Here is an 18,127-nt window from a genome sequence, read left to right as displayed (position 1 = left end):
TTGGCTAAAAACGGGATAATCATATTTAAAAGACCACTCGGAAGGCTATGAAAATGGATTTTTTTTAAATGACTGGATTAGGACTGTAGTGATCTGATTAGGGTGTGGCCTCAAGATGTAATTTCCCCCCAATATTTCAATACTTCAATACAAAATTTGATGTATTTTCATCATTTGGAAGCCATCGTCATCAAAACCACTAGAGAAGAGGGTCGAAATATTTTATTATATATGTAATAATTCTACACAAACTACTTGCTTTCACTTTTCAAATGCGCTGCCAAAAAACTGAGTGTCTTCAGAATCTTCTGATCTTTTCACATGTGCCTGTATGTATTTTCTCCTTTGGTGTGTTGTGGCGTGTGGGTGCTAACTGCATCAAGTGTAAAAATAGAGCCATGTTTCACTTTACAGCTTCACGATGAGACAGGAAATTCCACGTCTGAAGGAGGAAGAGCGTGTCAGATTTACACGTCGTTGGACGAACAACAGCATTTATAACGCTTTCTATCTTCAATGAAGACCTTCAGATCTCAGCTTTAGACAAGAAGCTCATTAATATTTGGGTAAGGGATCCATTTTTCAGTATTGATTAAGCTTTTTCTTCTTTAGTTTGCAACTTTTGTACACGTATGAACTTTAAAGAGCATTTAAAAATATATTTATAAAACTCCAAAAATCAGAGGAGCGACTTGACATTTTCTTTACTCAAACTTTAGATTAGGAGCCAAAAAAAAAACTTTTTTTTTTTGCTTTAACAGAAGTGTAGCCAGACCAGAAACCAAATAACTGTTCTATCATGTTTCACTTCATTATGACTATAGTCAATTCCTCAGTGACGTAGCGTCTTCTTACTTCCCAAAGAAGTATGACACGTTTCAAATGATTGGAACATTTTGTGTTCATCTGTGAAGACTTTCATTCATCAAGGATGGATCCTGAGAAGGATGTTTGTTTTTTTTGACTTACTTTGTCAGGTTGAAGACATTCCGGCTATTGTTCTAGATGTTTTCTCAGTTCTTCTTCTTCTGTTGTGTTAACAAAAATGAAAGAAATTGAGCTTCATTTTATAAAGTTGAGCTCAAAACAACTTGTTTGGACTTTTCTTCTTCACAGGGAACACATTTTAATGGTCAGAATCTCTTTTCCTTGGTTGGATACCAGAACTCTCTGCGGAGATGAACGTGACCAACTGCACAGACCCTGTGGCTGAGTTCCAGTATCACCTCTTCCCCACAGTCTTCATCATCTCCTTCATCATTGGTCTTCCAGGGAACCTGGCGGCGCTCTTTTACTTCACGGTTAGGGTCTCTCCGCGCACTCCCTTCAGCGTCTTCATCAGCAACCTGGCCGTGGCGGACATCCTGATCCTCTGCACGCTGCCCTTTCGAATCCACTACCACCTCAACCAGAACAACTGGGTGTTCGGAAACCTGGCGTGCTTCCTCACGGGCACGTTGTACTTTGCCAACATCTACATGAGCATCGGCTTCATGACCTGCATCTGTGTGGACCGCTACGTCGCCACTGTGCATCCGCACTCATACCTGAGGATCCGGCAGCCCTTCTGCTCTCTCGCCGTCAGCGTGGGGCTCTGGAGTGTCAGCGGAGTGGCCATTCTCGTCTTCGTCCTCATGGGTCCGCTAAAAAATGGAGACGCGTCCTCAGGCCAAAGCTGCTTTGAGAACTTTACCAAGACAGAGTGGCGGGACCGTCTGAATCTGTACAGCATCTTCTTCCTGGTGTTAGGCTCCCTGGTGCCCTCCGTGGTCATCCTGGTGTGCTACCCGCTGGCGGCGCGGCGCATTTCAAGGTTTAAGACGAAAACGGCCCAGAAGGCCATCAAGGTCATAAGTGCCATCCTGGCCATCACGGTGCTCTGCTTCCTGCCCTACCACGTGATCTACCTGCTGCACCTCCTGCAGCGCATGGACATCATTCAGAACTGCTCCGCCCGCAATGCCATCTACAACGCGCGGCGGGTTACCATGGCGCTCGTCACCCTCAACACGTGCCTGGATCCTGTCCTCTACTACATGACCACCAACCACTTCAGCTGGAAGGCTTTGAAGACAACGTGGCTGTGGGGGATGGTGAGCAGGAGGAGGGGCATCTACACCATCACCATCAGTGAGGGGCAATGACCAGGGAGCAACACTGACTTCTGAATCAAATCACATTTCAAAATAAAAGTTATTGGAACCAAGGGTAGTTCATCAAATAACCACTAGGTGGTAGATAACACAAAGTTCACGTCAGAGAGGCTTGTTTGTCCCGCCTATTCGCACAATTATGGAAACACAAAATCACGGGGGGGGGAGGGGCATCACCATTAATCATGTAAGAACAGCACTGTAAACCTTTCTAAAGGAATCAAAAAGTAGATATAATATAAAAAGAAGCGTTTAATAATGGTGACTTTTCAAAATAAAACAATTTCTGCCTCTAAATTGTTTAATCCACCCATACAGGGAGACAAGCTTGTTTACAAAGGAAGAGCAATGGATTGATGTTATTTACATTGAAGAAGTCAAGTTTTTGGGTGCCAGTTAGGCGTTTGTAGCCTTTAAGAAGAAGAAAAACAAAAAGAACTCAAGACGTTTACTTTCTTGTCACATTTTTGGAAGTCCCTTTTTCAGCACCGATGAGAGAAAACTCCCGAGGTCTTCATCCTGGTGAGAGAAATGCAGTTCTTCTTGAAACCCATACAAAAATGTAAATACACATTAATTAAAACCACAAGTGGCGTTCCCAACAGACCATTTCTTTCAAAATAGCAGCTGATTTGTTGGTTTTAGCTCCATAGCAACAGTTTTACTTTTGGGTTGTTTGAAGGTGACAAAGAGGTTTATGTGACTGATAGAAGAATTGGCAAAAGTACATTTTTGATTTTTTTTTGTCCACATTCCTAATAAATTCATTAGAAAATATACATAGAGAAATACTTAGAAATCCAGATTTTAATGTAACTTTCTGTATATATGCCCTCCATCATGCTACAAGAACAGAACAAAAACACCAAAAACACAATCTTCATTAGAGTGGCTATTTAAAAACACTGTTAAACCACAGAGCTAGCAGAGGAAAAACATTCAAAGACACAAAGGCCTGTATGTGTTTGCTTTTCATGCCATCAGTGCTCTGCATGGAACACTTGTAGCCACAGAAAGTGTCGTCTTTCCACTGTGGGTGACAGAGATTGCACACAAACCAATGGTTTTATAGCTTCTGACAGAGCCACCTGCCTTAAAGGAAGTCTGTGCGATCAGGAAAAGCGGCGTCATCTCCTTACCGAGAAGGATGCCCAGTTTAGCTTAGTCTGTTTAGTTGAGCTTAACCATTACCTATTGAATGCTACGACTGATTTCATGTTCTTCTACAATTAAAGGTATGAAGCCCATTAGGACGACGATTGTTGTAATATTGGGCCATATAAATAAAATTTAATTGAATTGGATTGGATTGGACATCCCCTCAGTTTAATTTGTTTCCCCAATACACAGTGTCATCACTGAGAAAAACTTCTCATCAATTTTATATAAATTACTGAAACATTCCAGCTGAAAACCATAACTGTTTAGAATGTGCAGCAGGTCAACCCTGGTCAATAAAACGTTTTATTTAATTGAGGGTCGACAACAACGTGTTGGACGTCCCCTGTCCTCTGAAAGGGAGCTTGGGAGAAGTTGTCAATCATTTGTTTTGAATATTTCAGGTGGGGGCCAGTAGGCGCCATTGTGCGTTTATTGAGCCATCTGATTGGCCAGTTTATGACTAGAGTAACTTGCAGTAAAGAAATATCGTGGAATAAAATAAGAGTAGCAAGAACATGTAAAAAAAAAGAAAAGGTATAGAACGACTGAGTAACAGCTGTTTATTTCTCTACAGAAGTCTGTGGGATTTTGGCTTTTTGGAACTTCTTCCTGTTTGGAACAAAAGGGGGGGGTTACTCAGCCCAGTTCTCATTTACAGTCAATGATCCCAAAGAGGAACCCCCCCACTGGACTTCTTGTCTTTATAAACTAAATCATGACACTTTTTGAACTTTTTTCATACATGAATCAACTTTTTTCTTTTTATGTTGCTTCACTGAAAGAAACAGAGTAAATCAAATGAGATGGTTACGGTAAACGGCTGATGTTCAGGTACCTGATAACTCCAGGAAAGCAGCAGGATTTTGGCGTTTGCGTCTTCGGCGGATGAGGAGACTTTAATGACGATGGACTCCACCATGACCGTGCCGTCAGGGAGGTGCTGGATGGTGTAACCTTTTAACAGGCTGAGGGAAACGATTACAGAATGTTATTCTGCAAACAAACTTTTTCCAACCAGACTCTAAATTACATTCACAGCTAAAATGTAAGAATTTTAAGCTCAAGAAATTAAAAAAGGAACAAAATCAGCTGCTATAAATGGCTAATGCTTTCCTTTTCTGTGTTTTTCTTTGGACATACAACCCAAATGCTGCTTTTGATGACTCCAGGGAAAACTATTTATTCCAAATTGGAGAGTGTCTTTAGGACTGATGTGCAGCAGATTCCATGCAAAGCTTCACAACTGCTTCTGGCAGCTTGTCTTCACTTATTCCTGATTAAAACAGCTTCCAGTTCTCAGGTTTTTCAGGACCAAAACGTTTTTTTCCTCTTCCATTAGACATTTTCAGTGAGCCTCAGGAAGGACAGGTTTGCTGGCTGTAACTTAGAACTCTCCAGGATTTTCTTTGGAACCAGGTGGGGAAACATCTCCAGCGTTTACATTCTTTTGACTACCATAACTCTTCAACCCTTGATGCAATTAAGATGGGTGTCACGATTCATTTTAACAATGATTAGATTCTTATCTGTGGTTGAAGATACGATTCATAGTCGATATCGGTTCATTCTGAAAGATCCTATTCAATTCGATCCACTGACCTAAAACGGATCCAGGACGTCTTTAGCCAAAACTCCCACCAGTGTGACTCAGACATAAATGCCCGGGTGAAGGTGAAGATTTCCAGCTTTTTGTATTTCTTGCATGATAATCAAATAAAGCTGGGTATCTCCAATAATTTCCAGAATCCAGTTCTGGATCTATTCAATTTTTTTCAGTTCTTTTGACCCACTTGATTCAATTCTGAATTAACACGGTTTACACATTTAGACATATTTGTATAGAAATCCTGTTGCGAAGAAAAGTGGCTATGCAATACTTTACGTAAGGAATGTGTTGCATGACGGGGCAAAGACGATTTTCTAAGCGTAAGAATCCGCTGATTCACGTTGAGGGTGTTAAATGGTTACAGTTTGTAGAAAAGTGCGTTATTTAGGTGCCACCATCTTTGCTGTTTAAGGGTTAACCAAATTATCATCCCATTGGAAGGTTGGACTTCTCTAAAACTTGTTTTCTAATTCTTCTTAGTTGGAACAAGACTGGATGCACTTGTACAACAAAAATGTCAAAGTTGGTCAAATGCAAAGTAGTGCAGATAAAGTGATGCTGATGAAGAGGGTGTCCCCTCACCTTTTCAGGTGTGTGTAGATTCTGTGGAGTGTTTCGGAGTCGCTGTGCGGGTCCTGAAGCGGCACCCGGCAGGTGAAACGTAGCTGATGCTCGTTGAGGCCTAGCTCCTTCAGCGCCTGCTCCGATGAGACCAGCTTCAGACTCTGCGCTCCAGGAACCACCAGCAGACCGAAACAACACAACACAAGTTAGTTATCAGGGAGAAACGCCAAAACTCTGCAATGTTTTAGTAGCTTTAAATGGAAGAAAAAACAAATCAGACAAAAGGAGATGGTTCTGATTGAACAGAAAGAATGATTCAGCAAAACTCACGCTTTCCTTCATGATCAGCGTTCCATGCATGCTGCGGGGCTTCTTTGGATCAGGCAAGGGTCCTGCAACACAGCAACAATGTTAGTTATATGTGCTCTGATGTTATGTTGTGCTAAAATAACACAATCCTTTATGTTGTAAAGTAAATGTACAGTTCAGGAGGATTTATTCGGTTCATTGCAATTAGGTTTATTGTAGAAAATAGAGAAATCTTAAAATAGAGATTTAAATGAGTCAGGGCTCTATACTGGATTTTTCAGATGGTGAACCTAAAATTAAAATCAATGGTCGCAACGGTCCGTTCTGTGGAAAAAAAGCTTACCAGTAATCTCCGCGACTCTGAAAGTCTCAGTCCTGTATGTGTGTAGAATAGAATAGAATAGAATCTTTATTTCTATAGCACTTTTCTGAGAGCAAGTCAGAAAGTGCTATGTGTGTGCAGATGTAACACACCTAGAATAAGAATGTTTTGTTTGTGAGAATCGGTCAGTTTGGGTCCATGCACACACGCCCGGTGCTGGCTGCAGTTGGAGCGGATGAAAAAAAGTCCGTTTTAAATTCTTTAACATAGAAACTTAAGCTAGACTGTTTACAGCCCCTCCCAAACCCAATCCAACTGGTGCAACAAAAATAGCGAGCAATATCAGTTTTGATCGAGTAGCAGATCAGACGAGGAAAACAAAGACGTTCATGGATCTATTTATCTGTAAGATGCATCAGAATGGAGCAGAGCAGGGAGACGTCGGTTCACCCAATTTCTTTTGTCTGAGCTTTTCAAAATGTATGAATTTCATTGGAGTGCGTCTTTAAACACCAGCTTCTTCATGTAATTTATCATTTTTGTAGAACTTTGTTTCAAATAAATGGCCTTTTGTTTACCAGTTAATAAGTTAATCATTTTTCAGTCTGAATGCCGATATTGACAGCGATTAAAAAGGAAAGTAACCATGAAAAAGTGCTGAATGCACTCAAAATGAATCAATATCGACTTTTTAAATGCAATGTAGTGGAGAAGGTGGGTGTACCAAACCTCTGTGCTGGTGCACCTGTGAAATAAAGTTAGGCACACCTGTGCAACCAGTGCAACGCTCAATGCTCATAAGTTTATTCTCATAAAATGTTGACTTTTTCAGCTAATTTTACGAGTTTATTCTCATAAAATTATAATTTTTTTCTCCTAATTTTATGACTTTATTCTCTTAAAATTCCAACTTTTTTTTCAATATAACAATTTTGTTTTAGTAAAATTTTGAACTTGTTTTCTCATAATAACTTTGTTCTTGTAAAATTACAACTTTTTCTCATAATTTTACAACTTTATTCTCGTAAATGTGTATTTTTATGGTGGCCCTAATACTCTGTTGTAAAACAAAGACTTAGTGGAGAAAATAACATTTTTTTGAACAAAAATCTCTCAAGAAATTCTCTCTCGTGTGAATTTCATTTCAGGACAAAGTTAAGGACAAGAAGTGAGATATTTGTTATTATACTGTGTTCACATTAAAATATTAAAAGTGTTTGGAACCTATCAAGGTTGTGTAATTGTAATTGCCTTAAAAAAAACTCCAGGGTAAAATATCGCTTTCTGGTAGTGATTAGGCTGTAGACGCTCAACTGATCTCATTTTTATTAATGATATTGTAAAAATTATTTTTAATGTTGTGGATGTAAATTTAAATATTAACTATTAATAATATTTATGGATTTTTTTAACTTCTTAAATAGAAATAAGTTTATAAAAGTGTATTTAATTTTTGAAGCAAAATTGAGCACTAGAATCATCCAATGTTCAACTTTGGCTCATATTTCTGAAACTGTTGCTTTTGTGGCCTCAAAACACTAGTTTTTACTCTTCTCTTATTGTCTTATCAGTGTCATCGCAGATCTGAGTCTGAGTGAAATAAGTCTGTTTCGAGGCAGGAGGAAATTCCAGCTGATGAGAATTTTAGGTTCTTGTGACAGAAATGTTCTGTGTAGGCGAGCGGTACCTCCGAGAGCCATCTCCCTCTTCAGCAGGTTGACGGACATGTCCACGGGAACGCTGGGGTTTGTCTTCACCGTCACCGTCTCGCCGTTGGCTGGCATGTAGCAGTCTATGCCTGCAGTTTAAAAACAGGCGAGGAAGCTCAGAAACTCTAACCACAGCCGTCAGTATTCTCTTTCTTCTCGTAAACAGCCCCGCTGGATCTGAGCCGCACTCACTGAACTCCTGCTCGATCTTGCCCTTCAGAAACTCCATTTTGGCCGCCTCTCCGTGCACGAGCAGCATGTTTCGAGGCTCAGCCATGCGGATGAGCTGCATGATGCCTTTCGCGTCAGCGTGAGCGCTGAAGGACATGTATTCCACCTGCAGCTTCACGTCCAACTGCAGCAGAAACACATTATTGCTTAGTTTAGAGCAGACAGCTCAACATCCGCTCATTTGACTCCTCCACTACTGATCAATTCAGGGACATCCAAGTCCCACACCGATCCTCTTTTAATCTATTACAAAAGTGTTCCTAGTGTTCTTTTAGTCATGATTATGCTGTTTTTGGCCTAAATCTAAAAACCTGTGTCGATTTCTAGGACATAGTTTCTGCAGAGCGGCAGGAGTTCATTAAAAATTTGCCTCTGAATTGTGGGCGGGAACGTTGATGTGGAGTAGGCCCGCCCCCTTCCCATCATCCATTTGTTTACATACTCTCCTGCTTTTTCCAACTGCATTGTTTTTATACACTCACAAGCTACTTTATTAGGCACACCTGTTCAACTGCTCGTTATTGCAAATTTCTTATCAGCCAATCACATTGCAGCAACCCAATTCATTTAGGCTTTGGGTTGCTGACAGGAATCTAGGTGATTGAAGTGACTTTAACGTGGCATGGTTGTTGATGCCAGACGGGCTCTTAACCCAATAGAGCGTCTTTGGGATGTGGTGGAACGGGACATTGGCATCATTGTTGTGCAGCCGACAAATCTGCAGCAATTTTTCAACTTTGCCCTTTACAGTGAGCTCTCTGGAATCTGTGGTTCCCAGCCACATGTTTTTTTCACAGAACGAGTTTAATCGTGTCTACATTTAGTTATTTCATCATGTTTTATTTACTTATTTAAACAGTATTCAATTGCACAGCATCTTTTTAAATTGCGGTTGTGTGGAGATGCTTTATCATTAAAGTTGGCTTAATTTTGGTGAAAATTTGCAAAACATGCATCTCAAAAAAACCTGTACAACAGAAATGCATCAATTTTCTAAAGGAAATATATATTCAAAATATTATTAAAATTGAAACTTGAAAAGTGTTGGTTTTTTTATTCATGTAAATGGTTTAAACATTTATTTTGGTTTAGATCAATTCTCCTTTGTGAATTTAAGGTAAAAGCAAGAAAAAGATAAACTATAATTTTCCTAAATTTCTAACCAAAAACTAAAATATGACCTGTAAAAGGAATGAAACTGCTGTGGCTCCCCCTAGAGTTGGAGAACTGTAATAACAGGATGAACCTTGTGAAAGTCCTTACCGTTGCTCTTCCCTCCATCTCCAGCTTCCTTTGTCCATTGAGGATCTTGTGACCTATAGTTCCTTGGACACAATAGCCTGGCATGATTACCTGAAAAAAAACATTGTTTGATGTCTTTCTATGTGAAATTTATTGCATTCTTTTTATTTGTCTCAAGATTTACCATGTTCTTCTCATTGCCTGCCCATTTCTTGAAAATCTGCAGAGACTGGCCAGCGTGCAGCATACCCGGCGTGGCGAAAACCACCTGAAAAGCCATCATCTCCAGCTTTGCCGTCGTTTGATATTACAGAATGACAAATTGTAATCCGGAAACAGGAAGGAACTCACCATTGGTCCGGGATTATCCGCGTAGGAGCGATCAAAGGCCTTGATGTGCTTAAACTCAAACATATTCCTCTGCACAAAGGTTTTCCGGATCTTCTGGTTGGTCCACGTTATGAAGAGCTTATAGTAGTGGTTTGCCTTCTCTGTCATTCCAGTCGAGAAGTAAATTGGAGCTTTTAGGTTCATTCTCTCCCTGTGCAGGAGAGGATTAAATTACTAGTGAGCCAGAAATAACAATCAAGAAGCAATTACAGTAGAGAGGATTTAAGTCATTCAACCATCAGCAGTAATGAGGCAGATGTTTGAAATAATATTTCAGGTCTCGTTTGCAGCTTTGCCAGAGATGTTCTTAAAGAAAGAAATACTACAGAATCTCTGAGTTTCTCAAGTAAATTGATACATTTAATAGAACAAAATACCAAAAGGTAAGGCTGCACGATATGAGGAAAACTTGCGATATGCGATATTAGAGATTAATATTGCGATAACGATATAATTTGCGGTATATAAAAAAATAGAAAAATGCCAAAAACATCATTCCCATTTCATTGCAACAGTTTAAAATTACACTCCAAATGACCCTCATCGACATAGGTTACAAACATCTAACATAATAGGCCTCCATCTGATTGGTAAACAATGGGAAGGCGTCCATCTGATTGGTCAAAGCATAAAGGGATTTATTTGATTTGTTAAATGCGTCAAGCTGCCATAAGATTGTTTTAACACATTTTGGGTTTACAATTTATTGCGATATTCACAGTCTTTTGCGATATGCCTATTGCAGAGCTGGATATTGCGATAACGATAAATTTGCGGTATATTGTGCAGGCCTACCAAAAGGTCTCCAGGAGGATGCAGAGTTCTTGTGCTCGTCCAAGAGCGAAAACTGGAATGAGAACCTGCAGGATTCAGAAGACCACAGGCGTGTTAAAAGGCAAGGAAAGGGGGGAAAAAAGTTATTTTCACCTTACAGACAAAGGAATTAAAATCAGACATGCTTACCTTTCCTCCTCTTTCGATGCTTTCGTGCACCTTTTTCAGGAAATCCCTCTCTCTGCACCTCTTTGAATCACGGATGGTGGTGGCGTATGTGGACTCGGAGATCAGGATGTCTGGGCGGCATTTATCAATCCACGCGGCACTGCAGACGGACAGCGGGGGGGTAAAGTAGCATTTGGGTGTTCAATTAGGGGATTTTGAAATAGTTTTTTTCGCTGGAAAATAGCGATAAGAACAAAAAAAGATACTAAAATAAAAAATTAATTTAATCTGCTGCTTTAAATTTGAAAAAGATCTAAAAGAAATTCTGTAGTGGATTGCCCAAATAAATAATTTAAACATGAAAAATGGCTTAAAACGTTCTAAACAAATAAATAGAGTGCAGTTTAAAGCAAATCAACTCAAGCCTTCCTTTTCTGTACAGTATTTCCATTTCAGGTCTAGGTCACTTTTGTAAAGAAAAATCTCATCAAATTTCTGAATTAGAGTAAAGAGAAATAAAGTCATCGATTAGCAGCTAACTACTCTTAATGCTAAAAGTCAGTCGGGCTAATTCTGTCCCTCCTGTGTGTCACTGAGACAAGGACAGTCCTGAATTTCACGATATTACCCTTGAATGGAATATGAGTGTTTTAGGAGTTTCTGGGGAAATTCAATAGGATATCCACACAGATTATCATCAGCAGGACTGAAACACGCCAGTTTTCTTCTAAATATTGTAATCTGGCTGCAATTAGGGACAACCCCTTGGTTTACCGAGTTCAGGTTTCAAAATAAAAGAGGTATGCTGTGAATCTTTTCATTTTTACAACATTTATTTACAATTAACAGATTAAAGTTTGAGTATCTTTAATGGGGGAATCAAGTAAAAGAGGAGACACAGGTTTATCAAAGCGCTACAAGGATGTTTTCATTTATTTCTCCTTGATCTTTTCTTTTTACCAGGTAAAAGCAGTGGATGCAGTTTACTTTTCTAGGCATAAAGCTTAAAGTTTCTCAAATGCCACCAATGTTCACACAAACTCAACCAAATAGTAGTTGTAGCAACAACAACAACAACAACAAAACTTTTGCTTTAGACATTTTCTTCCACAAAGGCATATGCTGTAAGTTGGACCGTATCATCAAAAATATGGCCTTTACAAGGTTTGGCAAAGACTGAACAAAAATCAATGTTCTCAAGTACTCTAAAAATAAATATGTTTGCTAAAAATATCTTGAGCTACCCTGTAAAACAAAAGATTCAATAATTAGGGTTGTGAAAGACGATTTACGCAGGTCTCCTGTTTTCTTCACCTGCTTTCCTACCAAAAGACAAACCTGGGGTTCAGGGTTCCTCTGTTTTAAAAGAGATGTTCCAGTGTTTTCAAGTTCATGCATCTCTTTCCTGCTCTTTCATTGTTGCAGATACTAATATGTCTCTTTTGTGGTATAACAGATGTTTGAGAGATTTGATGCTCAGTATCTTTTTTCTAATTGTTGCAAGGATTAACTTGCGTTTTCTGCCCTATCACAGATCTTCAGCAGATTATCAGATGTTCAATCACTACTACAGCTAGTAAGTTAAGTTTTAGTCCAAACTGCCCTGACGGGTGGATATGGGCTGCCTGTGGCGAAAAATGGGCAAACCTATATGCAGGTGGTCAACATGATATATCGAGGTCGTAGACCGCTCAGTAACCCTAATTAGACTGAAACCCTTCATGAACCTTTTTTCTCCTGATATGCTGTAGGCGACAGGCTTTCGCAAACACTCACACCACATTAAGGAAGGGTGAAAGGTGAGACGCAGACATGTCGTACGGATTTTTTATTTTTTCAACCCCCCCCCCAAACCCTGTGCAATGCACAAGGTGCCGTTTCAAGTGATAAGTGTGCATCCATTGCATGCTCCTTGGACTCAGCCTGACTGTTAGAAATGAGGGAATCAGGCAATCAGACCACAGTGTGTGTGGACATCTTACGAGCACTTACGCATCGCCTGCACGCTCCGTTCCCTGCGGGCTCAGCGAGGAACCGGTATTCACACCTTACTGACAACTAAAGCGTGGAGTGAGGCCATGGTATGACAGCATCATCCAGACGCCATAAGTATGTGCAACTCACATTAGCCTTACAAGTATTTCACAATACACCTAACACACGCACAAAAATGGTATGTTCCATTTCTTGAAGTGGCCATACAAGCCTCAAAGGGACTGCTAGTCAGGCCTGCACTCCTCTTGAGCTCTGGACGCTCTTTTCTACGACCCTACGACCCATACAGGTGCTTGTGACTCAGGCTTTGTTCATGTTTTTTGTGTTTTTGTCCCTTTTCTATCCTCTCAAACTCCAAGCGGTAATTACATATAAATGGAAGATGATTAACTTCAGAGATTCTGCCTTCTACGGAAACTCAAATGCTCAGTAGAGGAATTTTCACCCAAAATATTTTAATATACCGGTAATCTATTCTTCACTTCATATTACGATTATTAAAACACTGAGAAGGGATTTGGGAGGAAAAAAACAGCTTTAATGAACTCAGAAGGGTTTGGTGTGCTATGTTTATAGTTTTGTGCTTTGAGAAAACCTAAGTTAATGCTTTTCAAAAAATGTAATTCTATTAAATAAAGAAGAGTGGTGAAAAGACTGGAGAAAGTGAGTGTATTTTTGGTTTGTAAAGGTGTTAGTTTAGCTAAAAAGCCAAAAAAGATAAGGAGGGAATAAAGTGAAGGTCCCTTACCCCAAATGTCTGTCTGGTGTCATATTATAGTCTCCCTAAAATGAAAGGAGACTTTATTTGAGTCGGCATTGGCTTCGTTTGAACACAGCTCAGACTTGTTTACACTCACGGTGTAGACCACAGACTCCGATCCCACTTTGATGTACACCATGGCGGCTCCCAGGACATGGCCTGCATAGTAAGCCTTGATCTCCAGCTCATCATCCACCTGCCAGCAGCCAAACAGAAACAGCTTGATTTGCCATCAAAAGAGACGAGCAGCTGGCTCAGAGGAACACGTGACGGGAGCGACGCGTCCAGCTCAGCGTCAGACAGGCACCTGAACCGTTTGGTGGAGGTTCAAAGGAACCACTTTTTTCATGCAGTCCTTGATCATTTGCGAGGTAAAAAAGTTTGTTTCCCCCTTCTTGTCCACGGTGATCTTTCGGAAATCCTCCAGCAGAATTGGACAAATGGCTTTGGTGGGATGGGTCATGTAGATGGGCCCGTCGTAGCCCACCATCTCGCTCATGTAAGGCAGAGCGCCACAGTGGTCCAGGTGGAAATGACTGAAAACAGAACAAAAACCTTGGTTTACAACTTTACTGATGTCTTTTTTATTACTTTAAATAAAGTTTTGCAACTAGATGAAACGCAGACAACAGACCTGATGATCACACAGTCCAAAAAGTCGGTCAGACGGCCGTTTTGGGTTACGTAAGAGAAGTCTGGAAAACGTCTCTGAAACAGTGAAACACAGTTTAACTTACAGCATATACAAAGTGAAATGTATTATTAAAATGTGAACTTTGAGAAAGTTGTTGATGCAGTTAGTTAAATAAAATGTCATGTAAACAAATTATTAATCACAGCATTCTTTTTTTTAAATTAACTACTTATTTACATAAACCTTTTTTTTATGTTATTATGTTCATTGAGAGAAAGAAAAAAAGTGTCGAAATATAGACATGATTTTTGTCTTTGCTATAGGAAACATTGTTTTCAGGGTAGATAAATTTAATCGTAGTTTTTTTTTTTTTTTAAAGTGTAGCTTAGAAAAACTCCTTTGAGAGATTTGTTAGGGGTTTTTTTATATTTGCATTTCAGAAAAAAGTTTCAGTTTTTTTTTTATTTGTAGACAAATAGATCCACGTATGTCTTTGTTTTCCTCATCTGAGCTGGAATCTGGATCAAAACTGTACGGCTGATGGCTCCAATATTGCCATTTTTTGTTGTACCGGTAATGTTAAGTTGGGGTTGTGAGGGGATGTAAGATAGTGGGCAGTGGCGGTTCTACACTGACTTACTCCCTGGGCGAGTAACCCCACCAGCGCCCCCCTCCCCCTCCGCACACATACAAAATTTGACAACAACATCCTGTTGTGTTCCTTATATTCTATTTAGCCATTTTACAAAAAAATGCATGACTTTTCTAGACTCGTATTACAGCGGGGGTCAAACTCAGTCACACAGGGGGCCTAAGTTAAAAACACGCTTAAGGTTTTGGGCCGAAGAAGATAAACATTTACTGAACACACTAAAGCTAAACTTTTAAACCTTTCAAACTGAACTTTTTGAACATAAATATGAATAAAAACAGGAACACAAGTTAAACCTTAAATAACTTGTAATATTTTGCTCTCCATAGAAATATATTCTGTCAAAATTATACAAATATGAACATGCTTCTGAACAAAACAATGAAAGCCTGGAAATATTAATAAGAAATTACAAATCAAATAATTCCGTTTTTTTTTGCTCTTTCATCATTTTTTAGAGCATTTTTTTAGAGCTGGACTCCTGCTCCATTTTTAGCAATAATTTCTTAATGTGTGACGTCCTGTGTGTGTCTTTGTGAAACATATCAGAGGGATTAGATCTAAAAAATAAAACTTATTGTGATTAATATGTTTAGGTCTTATAAAACATTAAAGAATAAATCATAGAACTCATCAGTGGGATTATTCAAAAAATATTTGGCATTTCCCTAATTTTGTGCAACACCAACAGTAGAAATCCTCCAAAAAACCTCAGTCCATAAAAAATGGTCTGCGCTCATCCCCCCCCCCCCCCCCCCCCTCCCCTTCCCTCTGACACACGCGGCTCCGTCTCTATGACGGGAGGCGCAGCTGCGGCTCAGAGTTGATTGTCAGATAGAAAAAGACTCCCAATCACCTGTTAGTGTGATTCAGCCACCGGTGAGTTGCGCCCCCCTCTCGAGTTTTTTGACTTATGTTCCAAAGACTGCCGCAAAGAGGTGTGGCCGCAAATGTCTTGCAGCAGAAGGCGGTGGTCACGTGCGTGTCGGGTCTGCCGTGTCAGAGCAAGGAATTGTGGGAAATAATCCCCATTGCCTGCTTTTGTCGAAATTTGGTTGAGCATGGGTGTTTGTTCTGCCCAATTCCTTTTCATGTGCCTGTTTTACGTTGTTTCACTCTGAGTTATTTCATCTTTTTTTTTTTTTTTTTTTTTTTTTTGCACCATAAGTGTGAAGATCAAATAGGATGAAGACATTCTTAACAGTCTGATGTATCAAAATAAAAGTGTTGAGTGTCGGCAGCTGAAGCAATTTCAAATTAAAAGCTGCAAGCGTAACGCACGCATCGGGCACGCCAAATGCCGCCCCCCACGAAGTGCCGCCCTGGGCGACCGCCCACATTGCCCATATCAAAAACCGCCACTGAGAGTGGGAGAAAGTGTAAACAAAAAGATGATAAGAAAGTGAGGGCGGGGCAACTCCACACCAACAGTCCTGCCCAGAACTCAGAGGCTAATTTTGATGAACTATTGCCGCTCTTCAGAAACTATGTCTTAGAAAACGACACCGTTTTTTATTTTTTTTATTTTGGCTAAAACCAGCATATTCTTGATTAAAAGATCACTGGGGACGCTTTTACAACAGATCAAAAAATGACTGGAGTCGGACTTTAAAAACATTTAATGACTATATCTATATACCCAGGCTGTGTCCCACCAAAGTGGGGTAGCCTAGACAGGGCACACATTCTTAACTCCCTCCTTCTCTTCCCCAAACCCTCCTCCTTCAGTGTGTGTGTGTGTGTGTGTGACTGGTCTAAGGCCTGGCCTAAGCCACACCACACTGCACCAGGGTCAGCTGCACAGCCCAGTGTGGGCACCTCCACAGCAGGGCCTCAGCCAAGGCTGGTTTCCCCTTGCCGCTTCATACCAAGACCAGACCTCTACCCCACCCATCCATTCATTCATACACAAACTCTCTCCACCCATCCCTGTCCTGAGCAGCCTCTCTCCCCTGCACCACAGTCATCCCTCTTGCATTTAGCGCTCTTTTTACACCCTCTGTCCATCCCATTCGCGGTCTTCCTCTCATTCTCACTCCACTCACATCAGATTCGTACACCTTTTTCACCAACGCTCTTTCAACATGTCCAAACCATCCCAGTGCCTTTTGCTCTGCTCTATAAGCCAACTCTCGCAGCACACCAGTTCTCTCTCTTTTATTTTTAACACATTTAAATGAATACAGTACGCGGTATACTGAAATAGTTAGATTGGTACCTCGACTGGTGACTATAGTTTCATTTTTTATTTGTTGAACACTTTGTACAGTGAGCTGCGTAAAAAGTATTTTGTAAGTGATTTTAAACTTGATGCAACCTCGTAAAAAAAGAAGAAAAGAAAAAAACACGTCACTGTCATCCTTCCTAGACTGAGTCCTGTTCCTCCATGGGTTTGTCGTTTCATCTCACTTCATCCTTTGGAAGATTCTTCCTGGTCCACGGTAGCTAAATCCTCAACTCTGTGTATTCGTTTAATTATTTTTTACAATTTCACTCATTCAGTCCGGCCTCTGCTTCACATCAGACCGGAGACTCTTCCATCTGTCCCCATAAACGGTGAGTACCAGCTCTCTCAACCTATAAGCGCTTTACGACAGGGGCCTGCTGTTGCCATGGTAACGTCGTTCACTCACGTCGTCGTTGTATCCCATGTGCATTCCACAGTCCAGCATGATGTTTTTGCCTCCGATGGAGACGAGGATGCAGCTGCGGCCCACATCCTGTCCAGCACCTTGGAGGAACACGCACGCGCTCAATAAATCCACACACAAACTCATGGTTATATGAGCAGCTTTGTCCGTTTAGCAACACGTAGGACGGAGCTAACACACAACAGTTTGCGTGGTCCGACAAAAACACACATTGTTTGCTTTGGTTTCTAAAACTCCACTAAGAACTACAACTTTCATTTTAAAGACATTTGTCTGAATGACGTGCTAGCATGCTAACCGAACCTGCTGGACTTACCCAGAGGAGTTACTTTAATTTCAGGCATGTTGTCTTAACCGGAGCAACCGGTGAACGAAAACGACAACGTTTCCCGACCTTTTGGTCAATTATAACTAAAAGAAAAGCAAATGTTTAAAGTATTGAGGTTTTACAAATAACAATTCATACTGTTTTTCAAAGAAGCAACTAGCTAATCTGCAAAAACAAAACTTCCGGTTTACGCTTTCAAAATAAAGAAGAGCCGACGAAAAGAAGTCAAAAGTACTTCAAAAGATAAACCTGTCAATTACATTTTTTGAAATGTTGTATGATTTACTTTATATATTTAACATCTCAATATGAAATGTATATGTAAGCAGTTAACTGAAACAGGAACCTACTTACATATACGATACATCTATCTAGATTTCTTTTATTCACAATATGGAAAAAAGTTCTTTGCATGTTAGTTAGTAACCAAACATAGTCTTAAACATTGAAATGAGCAAAACAAAGTTTGTTCTGAAGA

The 18,127-nt window shown here is 40.1% G+C and overlaps 2 protein-coding genes across 2 annotated transcripts; one reads left to right on the top strand and one right to left on the bottom strand.

Moving 5' to 3' along the window:
- On the top strand, positions 1-2,340 carry LOC101160238 (lysophosphatidic acid receptor 4-like). Its single transcript, XM_004070986.3, has 2 exons — positions 1-566; positions 1,117-2,340. Exon 2 carries the CDS (start codon positions 1,179-1,181, stop codon positions 2,142-2,144), a length of 966 nt encoding a protein of 321 aa, XP_004071034.1. The 5' UTR covers positions 1-566; positions 1,117-1,178; the 3' UTR covers positions 2,145-2,340.
- A 47-nt stretch (positions 2,341-2,387) lies between these two features.
- ints11 (integrator complex subunit 11) lies at positions 2,388-17,865 on the bottom strand. The gene is made up of 17 exons (XM_004070898.4): positions 17,638-17,865; positions 17,304-17,401; positions 14,019-14,092; positions 13,692-13,920; positions 13,482-13,580; positions 13,373-13,407; positions 10,651-10,789; positions 10,483-10,547; positions 9,649-9,838; positions 9,482-9,565; positions 9,319-9,408; positions 8,017-8,179; positions 7,803-7,913; positions 5,815-5,876; positions 5,503-5,645; positions 4,150-4,279; positions 2,388-2,672 (listed from the first exon to the last, which is right to left on the bottom strand). The coding sequence occupies exons 1-17, from the start codon at positions 17,663-17,665 to the stop codon at positions 2,613-2,615; spliced, it is 1,800 nt and encodes a 599-aa protein (XP_004070946.1). The 5' UTR covers positions 17,666-17,865; the 3' UTR covers positions 2,388-2,612.
- Positions 17,866-18,127: the final 262 nt, after the last annotated feature.

The sequence above is a fragment of the Oryzias latipes genome, chromosome 7 (assembly GCF_002234675.1).
Source record: "Oryzias latipes chromosome 7, ASM223467v1".
NCBI classification, from domain to species: Eukaryota; Metazoa; Chordata; class Actinopteri; order Beloniformes; family Adrianichthyidae; genus Oryzias; species Oryzias latipes.
Note: the sequence above shows the minus strand (reverse complement) of the source record. Positions and strands in the feature narration are given on the sequence as shown.